The following is a 16,792-nucleotide window of genomic DNA, read 5'->3' on the forward strand; positions in this document are numbered from 1 at the left end:
TGTTTTTATTGATAACGTTGACATAACCTGCTTAGAAGATGACCATCACCCCATTGATATTTGCTGAACAATTCATACATCAAAATAGCAGATGCAGAGGAAAAAAAGAGCACGCCTGACCTAAAATCAAAGATTTGTTGAAGCTGTCTCTCTATTTGTTGTTTGTCCGTTGTCTTGTTTTTTCCTTTGTTGTTTTCTCCCATCGCTGTCACCTTGTTTACACACACCCTTCCCACACATGATGCCCCGGATGTAGAATCCAAACCTCTCTCCGAGTAGAGCGTACAGAAACGGGTTGGAGACAGAGTTGACGATCTGTAGCATGAAGCACGCCCATGTAGCGTAGGACAATGCCTTATTGTCCATCATTGCGTTTGAGACGTACACCAAGTTTATAATGTGTCCTGGCAGCCAGGATACAACAAAGGCTACCACAACGGCGGTCACCATCCTAGTTACACGGTTACGTGACTTAATGTCACTCCTAGAACCTACAGGTAGACCCCTATTTTGCCTTAAGGTCTTGAACAAAAGCACGTAGAAGATGACAATTATTACTAAAGGTATTACAAAAGAAAGAAGGAAACTAAAAAGTGTCGTTGCAAGATCCTTGCTGATAAGGTCTTGAGATTGCATATCTCGAGATGTCGCTGGTAAGAATATAAAGATATATCCCAAAATACTTAACACAAGTGCTAACACCCATAAACACGTGTTTATGACCCAAGCACGCTTCCTCGAGCTGCGGTCCATGTGGCCTATCGGGTCTGAAATAGCCTGGTAACGTTCTATACTCAGTGTTGTGAGACATAGCACGCTGACGAAGGAACACATGTCGTAGCTAACAAACGTTACATGTTGAAGCCACCCGCCGAACAACTCCAGCAATATTACGACCCAAGTTAAGGGCGTTGCCACCGTGCAAAAGACGAAGTCGGCCACTGCCAAGTTCAAGACGAAGATATTTGGATAGGTCCTCATCTTTGGTTTCTTCGCTATGATGTAGATGACGAGAGCGTTTGCAAAAGATCCAACAGCAGCGAGAATGAGGTGCACCGTTGGAAACCAGACTGTTTTCTCCAGCGAAGTGGTAACTGGGAAGGGAGGAGATATTGCCACGGAGGGATCCTTTTCCGGTGGAAATATTGATCCCGGAAATGACGACATCGTCTCTTGAATGTTCTTGGTGTGTTGTAAATGTTGTGTCTGAGACGATACACTGAAAGATGAAAATATGCTCAAAAGATATCTTAAAATGTCTAAATAAAACACTGCGAGTAAATGAAAAATATATTTCAGTTCCAGCTGAAAACTGATTATAAAAAACACTCAAATCAAAGTAATCAACAAGGAAGTTAGGGTTATTCCTTCAAATAAAATGCTTCATTTTCATGTCAAAATCTATTATAAGTTGTTTACATAGCCAATCCCACAAATTTGGAAGACTTGCGGAACCAGAACTTCCACTCTGTCAAGCGGCAATCTGTTCTAGTCGCCATCTTGTTTCGGACGACATTTTGCTATTCTTGCTGTTACCTTACGCATTATGGAAATAGATATGAATGAAAAGTCTTTGAATGGACAGAATCTACCATCGACAACATGTCAGACCTCCAAAGTACCATTTTTCTTGAGTAGTATTCTGGTAAATTTTAATGTCTAACCCTAGAATGTTCAACAAGCTGCCAAATATCACATAGTAACAGTTAAGTATACGAATGTAGTATGAATAGTACATCTAAGCATATTTCACGTCCCTAAGTCAAGTGGGAAACATAGTGTTTTCTCATAAGTCTGAAGAAAAATCACTAGTCATTCGAGTGAAGACTTGTCATCTGACACAAGGAAACAAATAATGAATTGAACTTTTACCTGCTTGTACCAAGATCTCAGTAAAGCTGACAAACAGGATGTGACGACATCCAATCGGATGTGACGTCTGTCCAAACGTAGGGAACGCCCATTTGCTGTCAATCTTACAGTTCTGTTATCGAAACAGTGCTGGTCTTGACAGGCAGACTACTTGTTTAAACTGTAGGATTTTGGCGCCTAAACTGGAAATATTCTACAGAGCAAAATCTTTCCAATGTTTCAACAAATATAAATCGCTTCTTAAACACATGTTGCTATTATATCATCCAGCAACATTTCAAGTGATACCCACAGCCGACTAGCACATTACATGTTGAGTAACTCTACCTTGCAATAACGTTACAGTATTGAACCAGTAGCAATAATGCTTTAATTACCGTAATTACAGTACGTCCAAATCTTTCTGATTGTTGTCACAGTTTACAATGTTGTTCATAATTTGATGAGCAATACTATAAACTGCGACATTTCTCAAGGAGATATATATTAAGCATTCCTTGTGATTTTTGACTTGAAGACTGACCCTTAACTACAAACAATCTTAGATTTCTGATTTATTTTGACTGTAATTCATACAAAACCCCAACCTTCTGAATTCTATTTACCTTCATACGGAAAAGGCAGCACTTGATTTTTGCTGATGTGAACAAAATTACTCCGCGTGGACCTCACGCACGTAGTGTGGCCTGGCAGCTTCAATTTCTGTATTGTTGTATCTGACGCATTTTTCACGGTGGGTGCTAGACACAGATACAGAATGATGTATATTTTCAGTCGACCTGCACATTAGTGAGAAGTTTCAGTCCTGACCTCTATAAACATATAATTTATTTAGTACTCAAATATAAAATTTATTAATGACAAGCAAACACCAGTAATAAAAGTACACCGTTTGTACACATTTTGTTCCAAGATAGATTTGAAATGTCAGGATAGGAGAATATACAGTGTCACAAACTTTATATACATTCATAGACATGTGCTTTTTAAAAATAGCACTGATTCACATCAAGAAATGTCAATTTGGAAGAAGACCCAGTCAAAAACAACCATAACAAAGTATATGATATGTGTTATTTTGTACAAACTGTCAACTACAAAGCTCTCCAATGCACATGGACTTCAGCACCAAGGACAGCATGCATACAGAAAGCATGGACTATACTAAGAATAAAAATTTAGCACAAGTTTTGGATTCTCTACCATATATCTCATCAATGGAATACAACTCATGACAGGGCAGTTAATGAATAAACTTGTATTTTTCCTTTATTGCAGTATAGTTATGCATCTTATGTACTTTAAATTTAGTGTTCTGTAGTTTCTCTGTCTGTCATGTGATATGGTATAGATGTACTTCATGTACATGTATAGGGCCATAGGGAGAATACCTAATGTCAAGCTAATTGTGGATTAAAATAAAGTGAAAGTCGAAGTAGGTATCCTATTTTCCTACTACAATGTTGTTAGGATGGACAGCAGGGATTGCTCTAATAGATTGACTTTGTTTTAAATCACAACCTTAATTTGAAGTTTCAGAAGTCCAGTTTGTAGATGTCTCCCACATGTTCTCCATAGTATTTTGCGGCCAGGTCTCTTCTGGGCAACTTGACGTCTGTCTTGGCTCCTTTCTTGTCCTGTGATGCTTTCTTGGCAGCCAACTTCTGCTGTTTCTGTCTATTCTTCTCCAACTGACTGGCTGCTCTCCTGTAATACAGTAGGACTTACATAAACATGTGCACACAAGATACTCATAATATGTAGAATATGTAGAAAAAAAACATATTACAGTCAAACCTGTCCATGACGACCACCCAGGGGACCGGGCAAAAGCGGCCGATTTGGTCAGCTGGTCGGTTAGAAGAGTATCAACTCACAACATGTCCGATGCATAGTTTAAATGGTTTCCATTGTGTTTAATGGCAAATAGCAAGCACACGCACGTGCATCCGCCGCCATCTTTATTTTGAACATAACATCGTAATGGTAGTCAAAATCCGATGCAAACTGGCCAAATTCGGCACAAAATGGTGCTAGTTATCATTGAAAGACGATGACACCTCAAGATTTGAAAATGACACAGCCAGTATGGGCAGGGATTTGGTCCCAATTTTTGGCGGTCGCGGTCAAGTTGGCCAGGTGGTCGTTGTGAAGAGTTCTCTCAATGCTTACATCAATTGGGAAAATTTTCGGGACTGAGAAAAAACGGTCGTAATGGCCAGATAGTCGCTAAGAAGAGGTGGTCGCTTGGGCAGGAAATGGTCAAAGGCATATGCAAAACTTAGAGAGAATTATAATACATGTAAAAGTAGAGGTCTATTATGCTCCAACTTATAAATCATGTACAAAAATTTAAGACTTTGTAAGATCAAAAGGCATCAAAATCCATAAAAGTTATTACTATTTTTCAAGGTATTACAGCAAATGACTGACACTTGTAACTGGTGCTGTAATATGACATGAAATTGAATGAATGGCTGATTCACTGAATTAACAAATATACATGTAACTGTTAAGTCATACATGTACATTGTACATGTATAGTATGACACCAGGGGCCCCTTGACCTTCGTCTCTCAACCCCCATCTAAATATCAAATATCATTAGAAGTACTTAAGTTATGCTGACGGTGACCACAAATATCTTGAAATTTAAAATAAACACAGAGACAGACACACGCACACCAAAAAATTCAATACCTTCATTTTTTATGAATGCCTACTGTGCCCACTTTGTATTGGCCATGTTGCAAACTGAATAAAGTCGAAGTCAAAGATTGAATAAATGAGTGAATGAATGAATGAATGAACGAACAAACAAAACTGTAACAGACGTACGTTGCAGGAGGTATAGGGGACACGTAGGCTGACTCCCCTGCGTGTGAAATCCCTCGCTCCACCTGTGACGGCTGGTTTGCCTTCTCCCACTCCAGGAAGTTATACTTGTGCAGACAGTGGCGGCATTTCAGCTCACTCTTCACTAGAAGTAAAAAAAAAAACAGGTCAGGATTAGAAAGAGTTTAAAACATATCTAATTAGAATGCCTTAGCAAGTTTTTCTTAGTCTCCAAGCAGACCCTACGGAGCCTTAGAGATAGTATCAAAGATGGCCAAGGAGTAAAGCTGGCCAAAGGGAGTTAAATGGGCCCGGCTATACTCCTTTGCCAGCTTTGATACTATCTTATGCGGCACCGTAGGATCTGCTTGGAGATTAGTTTTCTTACTGAAACTGCACTTAGCCTATTAGCCTAGGTCCATTAGCCTAGTGGGTTGAATATTTTTGCATTTGGGATGTAACAAGCTCACACTCCTGACTGGTCATAACATAAAGACTTAAAAAAACAGGACTTTGCTTTCCTTGACCAGTGGACTAGCTGTAGTGGCTCTGTGTGGCCTAGGGTATTAACACAAATGGAGATGGACACTGCCCCTATATGTAAAAAGGTGTAGGAAGGGTAAAGATCTGTTTAACCAACAGATGCAGAGTAGAGATGCCCAAAAGCATTTTACAAAGAAGATTTCACTCACATGCTTTCTCGATGACTACGGGATGACCTGCCAGTTTTGCCGTGTCCAGGGCCGTGTCGTCACGGTTGTTGCGGATGCTGAGCTCGGCGTCGTGCTGCAGACAACAGTTGAAACATTCCGCACTCCCCGCCTCTCCTGCGTAGTGTAGAGGGGTGTAGCCTTGGTCTGGGGGAGGGACGGGGAAGGTTTCACTGATGTTATCATTTACGAAGCCTGAGTGAGTGAGTGAGTGAGTGAGTGAGTGAGTGAGTGAGTGAGCGAGTAAAGTGAGTGAGTGAGTGAGTGAGAGTGAGTGAGTGAGAGAGTGAGTGAGTAATAGAGTGAGTGAGAGAGTGAGTGAGTGAGTGAGAGAGTGAGTCAGTGAGTGAGTGAGTGAGTCAGTCAGTCAGTCAGTGAGTGCCACTAGGTATCCACCCTATTCTAGCTATATTTGCTCCTCACATGGTCGTAAGAATGTATATACTAGATACATATAAAGACCCTCACTGTGTCTCCTCTCAATATTGTTTGTCTATAATAGTGCAGTATGTACAAGATTTATGTTACGAGCATGTAGTCTGTTGCGACATTCTGGATTTGTTTCACACTCAGTACACAGTGAGTTTCTTCAAATATTGCATAGCCTTCAATCTACATCTATTTTCACATTATTAATTTGATTATACTATATCATATATATATAGCTAGTTGCCTTATATAATGTACATAAGTTTGCCTTACATTGTACCCATTTTGTGAAATAAACTTTGACTTGACTTGACTTGGTCTTCCTGGCACCCAAAATTTAAAATTTGTCTGGTGCAGGTAATTTTCAATGTTACCTACATGTATAAGTATTTCAAGCCCTGTGTTGGAATATTCAAATCCTTGAATTAGGCAGAATGTAAGGACCAAATGTTTCAAAGTGGATGGGCATCTAGTGCCAGACTGACTTGCATGGAAGTGATCACTGGAGCAAACTGAAGCTGAGAATAGGATAGATACCATGCTACAAAGTGGGTATCGCAATAAACATTCCTTCCTTTGATTATTTCTTCCTTCCTTCATTAAATGTGATCTATTGTTTGAGGTAGATAATAAAGGAAGACTGCACTTTCTTTTTAAAAGAAAGGAGCTATCTAAATGATTTTAACTGAAAGGAATTATTGCCTTAGATCCTGTGCAAAAAAATACACCTGGACCAGATGAAATTATTAAAAACCAGACTGTGCAAAATACCAATGAAGAACCCCAGGTATGTATAACTTACCATCCTGAATGTTTGGGTTGATTCCCTTCTCCAATAACCAGTGGAGACAAGTCATCCCTCCATACTGAGCAGCCTGGCAGCAAGGAACATTTAGCAACAAGTTTTACATAATGTTAACAGCACCCAGGAGTTGATAAATGAACACAACCAATACTAACACATATCTATAAAAAATTAATCTTTGGTTAAGTGTACTACATGCACTAAGTGATACATGCATTGATATATCACAAATAGCATCAACGCTCAACAGGGTACCCTAAGACTACCTCACACAAAAAAAAGTGTTATCAAGGCCTTATCTAAAGGATACGCTGAACACCTGGATATCTGAAGCGGGCATATCTTAGAGATGAATAATGCTACATTTAGTACATCTATCTAAATTCTTTTCATGTGACAGTTTCATGGTACCTGACAGAATTATATGAGAGTTAATGTGAATTATGCTGAGCTACAAATCAATCTGTATCATAAAGAGTTAGTCTTCATCCAATGAGAACTGAGTTTTACCCTATTCTATGGTGAAACCATTTACCATGTGTGCAGGTGTCCTGCCGCTCCCATCCCTCCCCTCAGGGTGGCAGCCATTTTTGATGAGTAGCCGTAGACAGTTGACGTGGTTGTGAGCGGCTGCGTAGTGGTGCGGCCTGCAACCAAAACTGTCACCTACCGTGGTGGGGCAGTCGCACTGGATAAGGGCCGCTAAAGCTTCAACACCTGCAATACAATCATATTACGTTTAATAAATGGTAAAGTCTAGCTCGGTAACCATACTCCATAGCTTGGCTGGGTGCTTTACTAAACCCAGTCTGCTACAGTAACTATAGCCTATCTTTTTTGCTGGCCTTTGCAGTTACTGTAAATGCATTTAAGTTCGTGGGGATTTAGTTTCATGGTAGCGGGACAAAAGGATTTTTCGCAGTGGTTTTAAGTTCGTGGTAGCACCATGGACTGTAGTCTCTCACTGCCATGGAAAATGTTCGCGGTGGTTTTAAGTTTGTGGCAGGGTTGTAGCCAGCACCTGTCCTTCAGTCCTTTGAAGGAATTTTGCAGATGGGGACAGAGAAAAATTTTGCCCATTCCGTCCTCTGTAATGGACAAAAACTATATGTAAAGTCAGTAAAGATATAAAAAAAACTGTCGTCTTGTGTAATTTTTCACCAAAGCAGATGAACAGCTTAGTCTACCAGCAAAATCTACACCTCAAAATGCAGGAAATTGGGTTTCAGAGGGTCTAGATTTCAAAATTTTTCAGGGGAGTATGCCTCCGGATCCCCTTAGGAACGTTATGCCTTCGGCTCGACGTCTCGTTCTTTTGGATTCAAAATTGAGGGGACTGAAAATGATTTCAGGCTGGCTACAACCCTGGTTTGTGGTGAAGCGGCCACTGCAAAAAACCATGAACATTAAACCACCGCGAAAGTTTCTGCATTGACAGTATTTGCTTCCACAGGAGCAAAAATATCAAGTCTGAAATATGTTTTGCAATACTTCAGAATCTCCTTTTGCATTCAAAATATATCTACATTGTATGAAGGAAATTGTAATAAAAGCACTAACCATATGATGCATTTGGCAGTTGCTATAATCTGCTACAAAATTCCTGGACAATTCTGAGTAACTCTGGGCAATGTTATTGTCTTTTGAATATCTCTTTGAAATTATTTGATTATGTCTATGATGCTTGTTCATCTTTATCCGTGGGGTAACCTATATCCGTTGATTTTAAAGACAGGGTATTTGGGTATACCAAGTTGAAGGGCTTTATTACCTTTGCCAGAATGGCTAAGGTTATGTTTTGGGCTTGTGAGTCTGTGTGTCTGTCTGTGTGTCTGTCTGTCTGTGTGTTAACAGCATAACTCAAGAAGCCTTGGATGTATCCCGATAATATTTGGTAGGTGGGTAGGGGTCGGGAAAACGAAGGTCAAGTTCGATAGTGGGCCCCCTAGCGGCTTGCTAAGGTACTGCAGCAGAACCTCAATTTTTTATATCTCCTGTTCTGGACATGCTGTGATCATGATTTTTGAGTGGTAGATAGCCCTCGAGGCAGAGAGTAAGTGCTGTGAGTTTGGGCCCCCTAGCGGCTTTTTTGGAACTGCAGGCGCCGGTTTCCTTTCAAACTTTGGACGAGAATAACTCTACAACGTGTTGACGGATCGTCATGATTTTTGGTATGTAGATAGAATGAGTGATGACTTACATAATGGTATACTAATTATGCAAATCAACAGCTAATTTGCATAATTAATGAGGAAAATTTATAAATCCACTGCATTCCATGATAGGACTTTCAAACTTGTCACATATGTAGCTGGGAAGGAGAGAAATGTCGACAGATATCAATTATGCAAATGATGGCCTCATTTGCATAATTAATGAGAAAATATGCAGATGTTGACGGATCATCATGTTTTTTGGTATGTAGGTAGCGTAAGTGAAGACAAACATAATGAGATACCAATTATGCAAATCAACAGCTAATTTGCATAATTAATGAGGATATTTTATAAATTCACTACGTTCCATGATAGGACTTTAAAACTTGTCACATATGTAGCTGAGAAAGAGAGAAATGTCAATACATATTTATCATGCAAATGATGATCTCATTTGCATAATTAATGAGAAAATGTGAACATGTTGACAGATGATTTTTGGCATGTAGATAGCCTAAGTGAAGACTTATATAATGTGATACTTATTATGCAAATTAACAGCTAATTTGCATAATTGATGAGGAAAAGTTTATAAATCCACTGCATTCCATTATAGTACTTTCATCAAAGTTGTCACATATGTAACTGAGAAAGAGGGAAGAGAGTAAGAGGTGTATTTAAAGACTTTGAAAGAGAATAAGTCAAGAATGGATCAAAGGATCATCATGATTTTTGCTATGCTGATAGCTTAAGTTATGCTTGATACAATTTGATATCAATTAATTGTAACTTGGGATCTAATTTGCATAATCAATGCCGAAATTTTATAAACCAACTCCAAGCATATAATTATGAAGAAAATGACATGAGTAACGCATTTGTCTACAGACATCATTCTACATAACAAACCTGGTTTATTTGGCAAGGGTATGTGTTCGTGGAACTCTAGTTTTAAAATATTTCAAAAATGTTGCAGCTTGCAGTCTTGATATCCCTAGATACCCTAGATACAAACAACGGATATAGGTTTGTTACCCCACAAATAAGGGTAAACCGGCGTTACATGCATTATCATTATTCTGTTCACTACATGAAAAATTAATAACAACACATAGAATGTATTACATATATATTAAACCTGAACTTAACTGACATCTATGAAACATTACTTAACTGACAAAACAACATACTGTCTAATATGTATTATAAGGGTCGATTTTGCATAGTCATTAAAACATTAACAAGAACAGCAACGTAAGCTTGATAACCAGGACTGACCCCCATGCTGTGCTGCAAAGTGGATGGGTGCCCTCCCCTGGGAGTCAACGACCTGGAGGTTGATGCCCTTGTAGAAGAGAGACTGAAGGATGCTGGGATGGTTCCTCATGGCGGCCAGGTGACCCGGGGTCCTCATCAGGTTGTCATGGAGACCACAGTCCGCACCTGGAAAAAGAAACATTCGAATCAATATTTTAACAGAAGACCAGGACAATTGAAATATGAAATAAATTTCAGACTTAAACTGTACAAAAATTGGTATTTCCATAATTTTCAACCGTCCAACTCTAGTACTAAACTTATGATCAGATGTTCTATCTGCATTTTGTGATGTCACAGAAGCGGTAGAATCCTCATTGCTTAACTATTACTGGATCAAGTTGGATGGTCAAAAAAGTCCATTTTATGTGTTGGAAATTGCCTAAATACATATTACATGTATGTCCAGTCAAATCTGTTAAAAGTGAACACATTCAACATGTCACTCACTGCATTCGTCTATGAAAGAAGGCCGGCCACAAAAATGAGGCCATGGTAGAATTAAGGTGGTCACTGTAGCAGGTTACACTGTAGTTACTGATATGTGGTGACAATGATGATCATGATAATGCAACTTTTTCCAAATCTTGCTACTTTAGACCTTACCTTTATCAGCTAGTATGTTAAAGCAGTCCAGTTCCCCGTGGAAAGCAGCCAAATGGCACGCACTCTGTCCATCCTTATCCTACAGTGGCATATGATGGAAGAAAAAAACCAAACAGATTGACACAGACAGACAAACATGCTCAAAACATAACCTTCTGGCGAAGGTAAAAAAACAATTACCAAGTGGACATGGCTAGGGTTATATTGACATGTCTACGGTTATGTTGACAAAGGAATGAGACAAGGATGTATCAGCACATGTGCCTGGATAGTGTTCAGCACCAAGGCCAGTACAAAGGTCAGGTATGGTAATGTATGTATTGTGTGTCTGTGGAGACTGGACAGTGTTCAGCACCAAGGACAGGTATGGTAATGTGTTTGTGTGTGTGTGGACGGTGTGTGTGTGTGTGTGGACGGTGTGTGTGTGTGTGTGTGTGTGTGGATGGTGTTTAGCACCAAGGACAGGTATGGTAATGAGTGTGTGTGTGGATGGTATGTTATGTGGACGGTGTGTGTGTGTGGACGGTGTGTGTGTGTGGACGGTGTGTGTTTTTGTGACGGGTGTGTGTTTGTGGATGGTGTGTGTGTTTGTGGACACTGAACAGTGTTCAGCGCCACAGCTATGGTAATGTGTGTGTTTGTGGATGGTGTGTGTGTTTGTGTATGTGTGTGTGTGTGTGTTCGTGTGTGTGTTTGTGTATGTGTGAACCGTGTGTGTGTGTGTGTGGATGGTGTTCAGCAGCAAGGATAGGTGTGTGTGTGTGTATGAGTGTGTGTGCGTGTGTGTGTGTGTGTGTGTGTGTGTGTGTGTGTGTGTGGATGGTGTCCAGCACCAAGGACAGCTATGGTAATGTGTGTGTGTGGGGGGGGGGATGGTGTTTATGTGTGTTTGTGTATGTGTGGACGGTGTGTGTGTGTGTGGATGGTGTTCAGCAGCAAGGACAGCTGTACCTCGAGAGGAAGAGATCACAAACAACAAAGGGGAACTATGAAGATGAACAGTATCTACTTTAGATATAAATGTAAGGAGATAAGGTTGTGAGGGGTTACAGTACACTTTATCTTTGAAAAAAAAAAGAATAAAGAATTGAGATACAAAAAACAATTAAGGATAAATCATGAAATATTATGAAAGAGTATGGAATTTGAACACACACCACAACCAGTGGACTAGCCCTCTGCTGTAGTGATTGCGTTGTGTGGCCCAAGGGCTACTGAAACGGAGATGGGCGCCGCCCTTTGCGCCATCAGGCATGGGAAGGATTTTACCTTTTTTTAAAATGAAATATTCATTGTGGCTTTACGTTTGTGTTCTTTTACTGCAACCACTCAACCTTGAAATCAGCACACCACGAACATCTATTCAGCAATACACTCTACACAGTCAAACTTAAACTATCATCATGATGGTGAACATCTTCTTTCCCTCTACTGCAAAATCAAGCCCCTAAGGTGAGCTTAGCTGAATTCACAGACTATGTTCAGTGCTATTTGCTTCCCTTAAAAGAACACCAACCTGTGTGTCCATAGCCCTGCCTCTCTTCATGTACCTGACCAGTACTTTGACCACCCTGTCGAACCCTCCGATACAGGAGTCATGCAACGCTGTCCGGCCTGCAGCACTCTGTATCAGGGGGTTGGCTTCAGCCTGTGCAAACAAAGAAACAATAGTGATATCAATACTAAGCTAAATTTTTGTACCACACTGGTGTCATTTTTCTAATTTCTTGAATACATTCTTCCCCGTGTTTGAGGAGAGCCACATCTCGAGCAAGTTAAAGAACCCATTGCACTTATCGAAAAATAGTACAGTAAGCTAGGGTCCTTCCCGGTGTGATGTCGGAACTCCCAAAATGCAAAAATAGGCAAATATATCAAGGATTGCTTTGCTATTAGAAAGAATACTGAAGCTATTGATTACAATACTTCATCATGATACTAAAATTTAAATGAATGAATTATGTTAGCCCTTATTGTTATGTTAACTAGGATGTTAAGCTTTATCCTATACCCCTATTTTGTACTTTATGTAATAGTTGTTGCCATACTTTGTACCATGTACAATTGTCATGCAATAAAGTTCTTCTAAAGTGTGACTATTATATATAATAAGCAGTTGCTACATGCTGGCTGATTGAAACTTTAAAATGTTAGGTTGCATACCAAGAACCATTTTTGAAATGACCCATGGACCTGTTGATTCTGAAGTTATTCTTTGTCTTTGAAAAATCATCATGACATTTTTCTCGCTCCCCACATCTGTTACAATCTTGACCCCAAAATGTGACAATATGGGGAGAAAGAAAACAATTGTTACAATTTTGCCTACCAACATCTACTTCGTGATACACTATTCTTACCTTAAGTAGCGTCTCCACCACGGCAAGGTGCCCGTACCCTGCCGCCCGGTGTAACGCTGTCCGCTTGTCATCCTGAGAGCAGAAGTCTGCGTCTAGGCTGGTGGTCTCCAAAAGTAGACGTACGGTGTCCGCATCTCCCTTCTCCGCTGCTACTAACAACTCCGTGCCGCGGTCTGGGGAGAGATCAAAAAGTACAACGTAAAAGTCATGATTGATAACTAAATAATTCTCTTCAGACAGTGGTTTGTAGTGCTGGACTGATGCTGCATTGATATTAGACGGCTCTACTAAGCCTTTTTATAATAGAATTGATGGCCGAGTCTTGTCCACATCACTTGGCAATAGGCTGGTCCCATAGCCCCCTCAGTCAAAATGTAGAATTATGCAAACAAAAACATAAATAATTCAGCTATATTTGACAGATATGCATTGAATTTTCACTCTCTCATTGGTCGATACAACTGTTAAAAGCTCCTTGCAATTCAGCCCCTGGCTATTAAGAGAGTGTATTCAGCCCACCGAATAACTTTAGAATTAGCACTAAATGCCTTGGTATCATTAACTGAACTATTTATTGTTACGGACAGTAAGGGTCTATTAAGTGTCAATTCCACATTGGCTATCAATAGTTACAGACTGGCAAGGCCTAGGAATAATGTAAGCGGAATTTTTCTTGTCATTCTGTCTGCATTCTGTCGTTTGATGAAATTCTACTGCTTGTGATGGACAAAATTCTCTGCTTTACCTTCACCTTGAAAGACAAAAATTGTTTTCAGTGTAAGTTATATTAGGCTATATCAGTTTTCTTCTACTTTTGTGGCCTTCCATATAAACCTACCATTAATTGCAAGACTCTCAGTATTGTGACCCTTCAGGATTTCAATCCCCTTTAGGCATACCATATCAGGGCTCAAAAATACTTTTTTCTGCATACCTGCACTGGCGCGGGTAACATTGAAAATTACCTACACCAGACAAATTTTACCTGCACCACTCTGAATTTAGGAAGTATGGATCATACTGAAATTGTTCATGTACCATTATTTTATACTTGATGATTAAAAGGTGGTAACAGTCAATGCAGCTAATAACAATCCAGTGCACCTACACCATAGGATATTTATGTATAAAACCTAACACGTGGACAAGTGCAGGTTAGGAGCAGGTAGACACCAGAAATACAATGTACCTGCATAGATCCAATTTTACCTGCATTAACCTGCATATGCAGGTGGTATTTCCAGTCCTGCATATGCATGTTTATGAAACAGACCATTGACAAGTAAACAGTTAGCTTGCATGGTGGCCATGTAGTCATCAACATGCTCAGGGGAGCATGCGAGAGGACGCTGGTTCTTACCAGGGTTCCACGCCGAGGGATTCCGACTTTCGAGTTCCGAATGCGTGATTTCCGACCTGCTCGGGTACGAAGTTGTCGTCCGTCTTCCGAGCGACCAGGGGGTTTTGGGGGTTTGTGGGAACTGGAGAATCTCGTCTTCGAATTCATCCATACTTCAGAATCTAGTAATCAAACCATTAACATTACCAAACGAAGAAGGCAATCAGAGATAGTAGACTTCAACCCCAGAGAGAATTAAGCATGGTATGGCAAACGATTCTGATACTCCTGGCAAAAAATATAGGGCATGCAGATAAACAACACATACACTTGCAAAAAACAACGGAAGAACACATTTCTCATGACTACACTATAATATGGAAAAACTACCTGTATTAAGACATACTGTGCCTGTGGAGCTTGCAAGGCTTGTCAAAGCCTGACAACACCCATTCTACTTTTAGAATTGATAATACAGTACAAGCAACTTTACATCCTGACACAAAATGGCAAGCAATAATCTCTGTTTTGGGAATTTGCACATGTTAAATTTTGGATGTATAACGTTACATGTACAAAAGTAACCACTGTGAGAAAACATTACGCATAGTTTTGCAAAAAAACTGCAAGAGACAAAAACAAGAAAAAACCTGAAGATGATCTACCAGTCAGTCTGATCTCTCCACCAAAAGCAATAAACCGAGAACCTCTACAACATTCCACACAAGCTTTTTCTCAAGCGTGGGCCCTTTCCGGCTGACGTGCAAACCTGGCTGCTTTAACGCTCAAAACCGAACTGAAAACATGTTCCCCCTCACTTCACCTCATAAACTCAGACGAAAGCTGTGACCCTTGCCAAAAAAGTCACACTCGGTGCAACAAACATATTTTTAACTTCTAAGGAACAGTGTATACACAACTGCTGCTACACCAAATGACAGTGTGTGACCTCAAGAAGTAATTAAAGAATGCTTCTGGAATCCCCAAAGGTATATTTAACCTGTCAGGTGGGCTCACCTGGACAAATAAACCACCTCGCAGACAACAAAAGTTGATTAAATCCAACAATGAATCTACTAAAAGGGTATAGGAAAATTTAATTGAAATTTGCTAATTTGTGCCAACTCCCTAGGGTGTGAAAATTTCATAATAGGGATCAGAAAAAAATGTATTGTTCAATATTTATAAAAGGCTGTTTGGGATTATTTCTGGTCTAGTTTTACACATTCCAAAAATTTTCTGTACTGTATTTAATTTTTGAAAATCAAGTACTATGTTTTGTTATATCTAAGGAATAAGCACTGAACAGAATTTGCAACTGTTCCCAAAGAGTGGCTACGACTGAGAGGTATATCCCAGATGAATTTATTAACTAAAGGACACCTGGAATCATCATTCAGTATCACCCTCATCAATCATCAATGTATACATTCAAGATTAATCAATGTTCTATAATATATTCCTACATCCTACTATCCTTAAGAGCTGGTGACTTGGGGTCTACAAATCAGAAATCGTTACTAAGCTTCAGAACCAAAAGGATCTGTCTGCAGGGCCCGGGTATCTCGGATGAACAATGCTACAAGCCAGAATGCAGTGTTATTATAGTTACACATTTGAAATAAAACAGAACCTAGCAATCCATCAATATCTGTCAAAGCCAACCATTACAAAAGACCAAAAACCTGGAGTGTAAAGACCACTTGTATTGACTGTAACATTTACAACACAAAAGCCTCCTGAAACAATCATTACAACCTAAAAACTTCAGCAACACTAAAAATTCTACTCTTCAAAACAGCTAAAAGTCTAAGACTTAAACATATATACCAACATTTTAGGAACTTTCAAATGAAACTTCTACTCAACAGTATACTGAAGAATAAGCAGGTCCCAAGATCGCGACGGAATTCTGTACCCTCAAAATAGCATGTAACGTCCGCAACTGTACTTCGTTCGCATTCCTCGGTGTCGTGGCAATGTTGTAAAAACAAAAGCCACGGTCGAGAGTCCACCCGCGCGAAACCGGACAGACCAAAGAGCGTTAATGTGTAATAAGTGCGGGACACAATGGTTGTTTGACATGAGGGTAGGGGCTGGGAGACCTGTCGAGATGGAGGGGTAAGTGTGGTGGATTAAAGCTTATAATGCTGTTACTGTGTTTGGAGTGCCATTCAGTATTACGCCAGCAAGAGAGGGTGGGCGTATTTAAAGAAGAAACAACAACTTTGTAATACATGTATTACATGTACAAGCCTCAGAAGCAATCAGAGACGGCAGACTTCACCCCCTGAACACATTAACATTATGATAAATAGTAATTAAACATACATGGTACAGACAAACTACAAACAATATCTTAC

The 16,792-nt window shown here is 39.8% G+C and overlaps 2 protein-coding genes across 7 annotated transcripts in view; both read right to left on the bottom strand.

Moving 5' to 3' along the window:
• Positions 1 to 2: 2 nt before the first annotated feature.
• LOC118406748 (delta-type opioid receptor-like) lies at positions 3 to 2,086 on the bottom strand. The gene is made up of 2 exons (XM_035807053.1): positions 1,873 to 2,086; positions 3 to 1,219 (listed from the first exon to the last, which is right to left on the bottom strand). The coding sequence occupies exon 2, from the start codon at positions 1,165 to 1,167 to the stop codon at positions 127 to 129; it is 1,041 nt and encodes a 346-aa protein (XP_035662946.1). The 5' UTR covers positions 1,168 to 1,219; positions 1,873 to 2,086; the 3' UTR covers positions 3 to 126.
• Positions 2,087 to 2,683: 597 nt separating this feature from the next.
• The window catches only part of LOC118406747 (26S proteasome non-ATPase regulatory subunit 10-like), a 14,818-nt gene continuing 709 nt past the window's right edge, over positions 2,684 to 16,792 (bottom strand). Inside the window, exons 1-11 of one of the 6 annotated variants that reach the window (XM_035807051.1) lie at positions 16,348 to 16,537; positions 14,451 to 14,611; positions 13,091 to 13,263; positions 12,247 to 12,378; positions 10,731 to 10,809; positions 10,086 to 10,250; positions 7,187 to 7,368; positions 6,649 to 6,721; positions 5,400 to 5,564; positions 4,711 to 4,852; positions 2,684 to 3,579 (exon numbers count right to left, since the gene is read on the bottom strand). In XM_035807051.1, coding sequence (XP_035662944.1) covers positions 3,408 to 3,579; positions 4,711 to 4,852; positions 5,400 to 5,564; positions 6,649 to 6,721; positions 7,187 to 7,368; positions 10,086 to 10,250; positions 10,731 to 10,809; positions 12,247 to 12,378; positions 13,091 to 13,263; positions 14,451 to 14,601 — 1,434 coding nt within the window. In that variant the 5' untranslated portion in view covers positions 14,602 to 14,611; positions 16,348 to 16,537 and the 3' untranslated portion in view covers positions 2,684 to 3,407. Of the gene's footprint in view, positions 3,580 to 4,710; positions 4,853 to 5,399; positions 5,565 to 6,648; positions 6,722 to 7,186; positions 7,369 to 10,085; positions 10,251 to 10,730; positions 10,810 to 12,246; positions 12,379 to 13,090; positions 13,264 to 14,450; positions 14,612 to 15,094; positions 16,240 to 16,263; positions 16,538 to 16,792 lie in introns of those variants that run through there. The other 5 variants (XM_035807049.1, XM_035807050.1, XM_035807048.1 and 2 more) reach the window with 5 other exon arrangements.

Source organism: Branchiostoma floridae, chromosome 19 (genome assembly GCF_000003815.2).
Source record: "Branchiostoma floridae strain S238N-H82 chromosome 19, Bfl_VNyyK, whole genome shotgun sequence".
NCBI classification, from domain to species: domain Eukaryota; kingdom Metazoa; phylum Chordata; class Leptocardii; order Amphioxiformes; family Branchiostomatidae; genus Branchiostoma; species Branchiostoma floridae.

Coding starts and splice junctions, on each gene's coding strand:
- LOC118406748 (XM_035807053.1), bottom strand. CDS start 1,167: ATGTCGTCATTTCCGGGATCAATATTTCCACCGGAAAAGGATCCCTCC.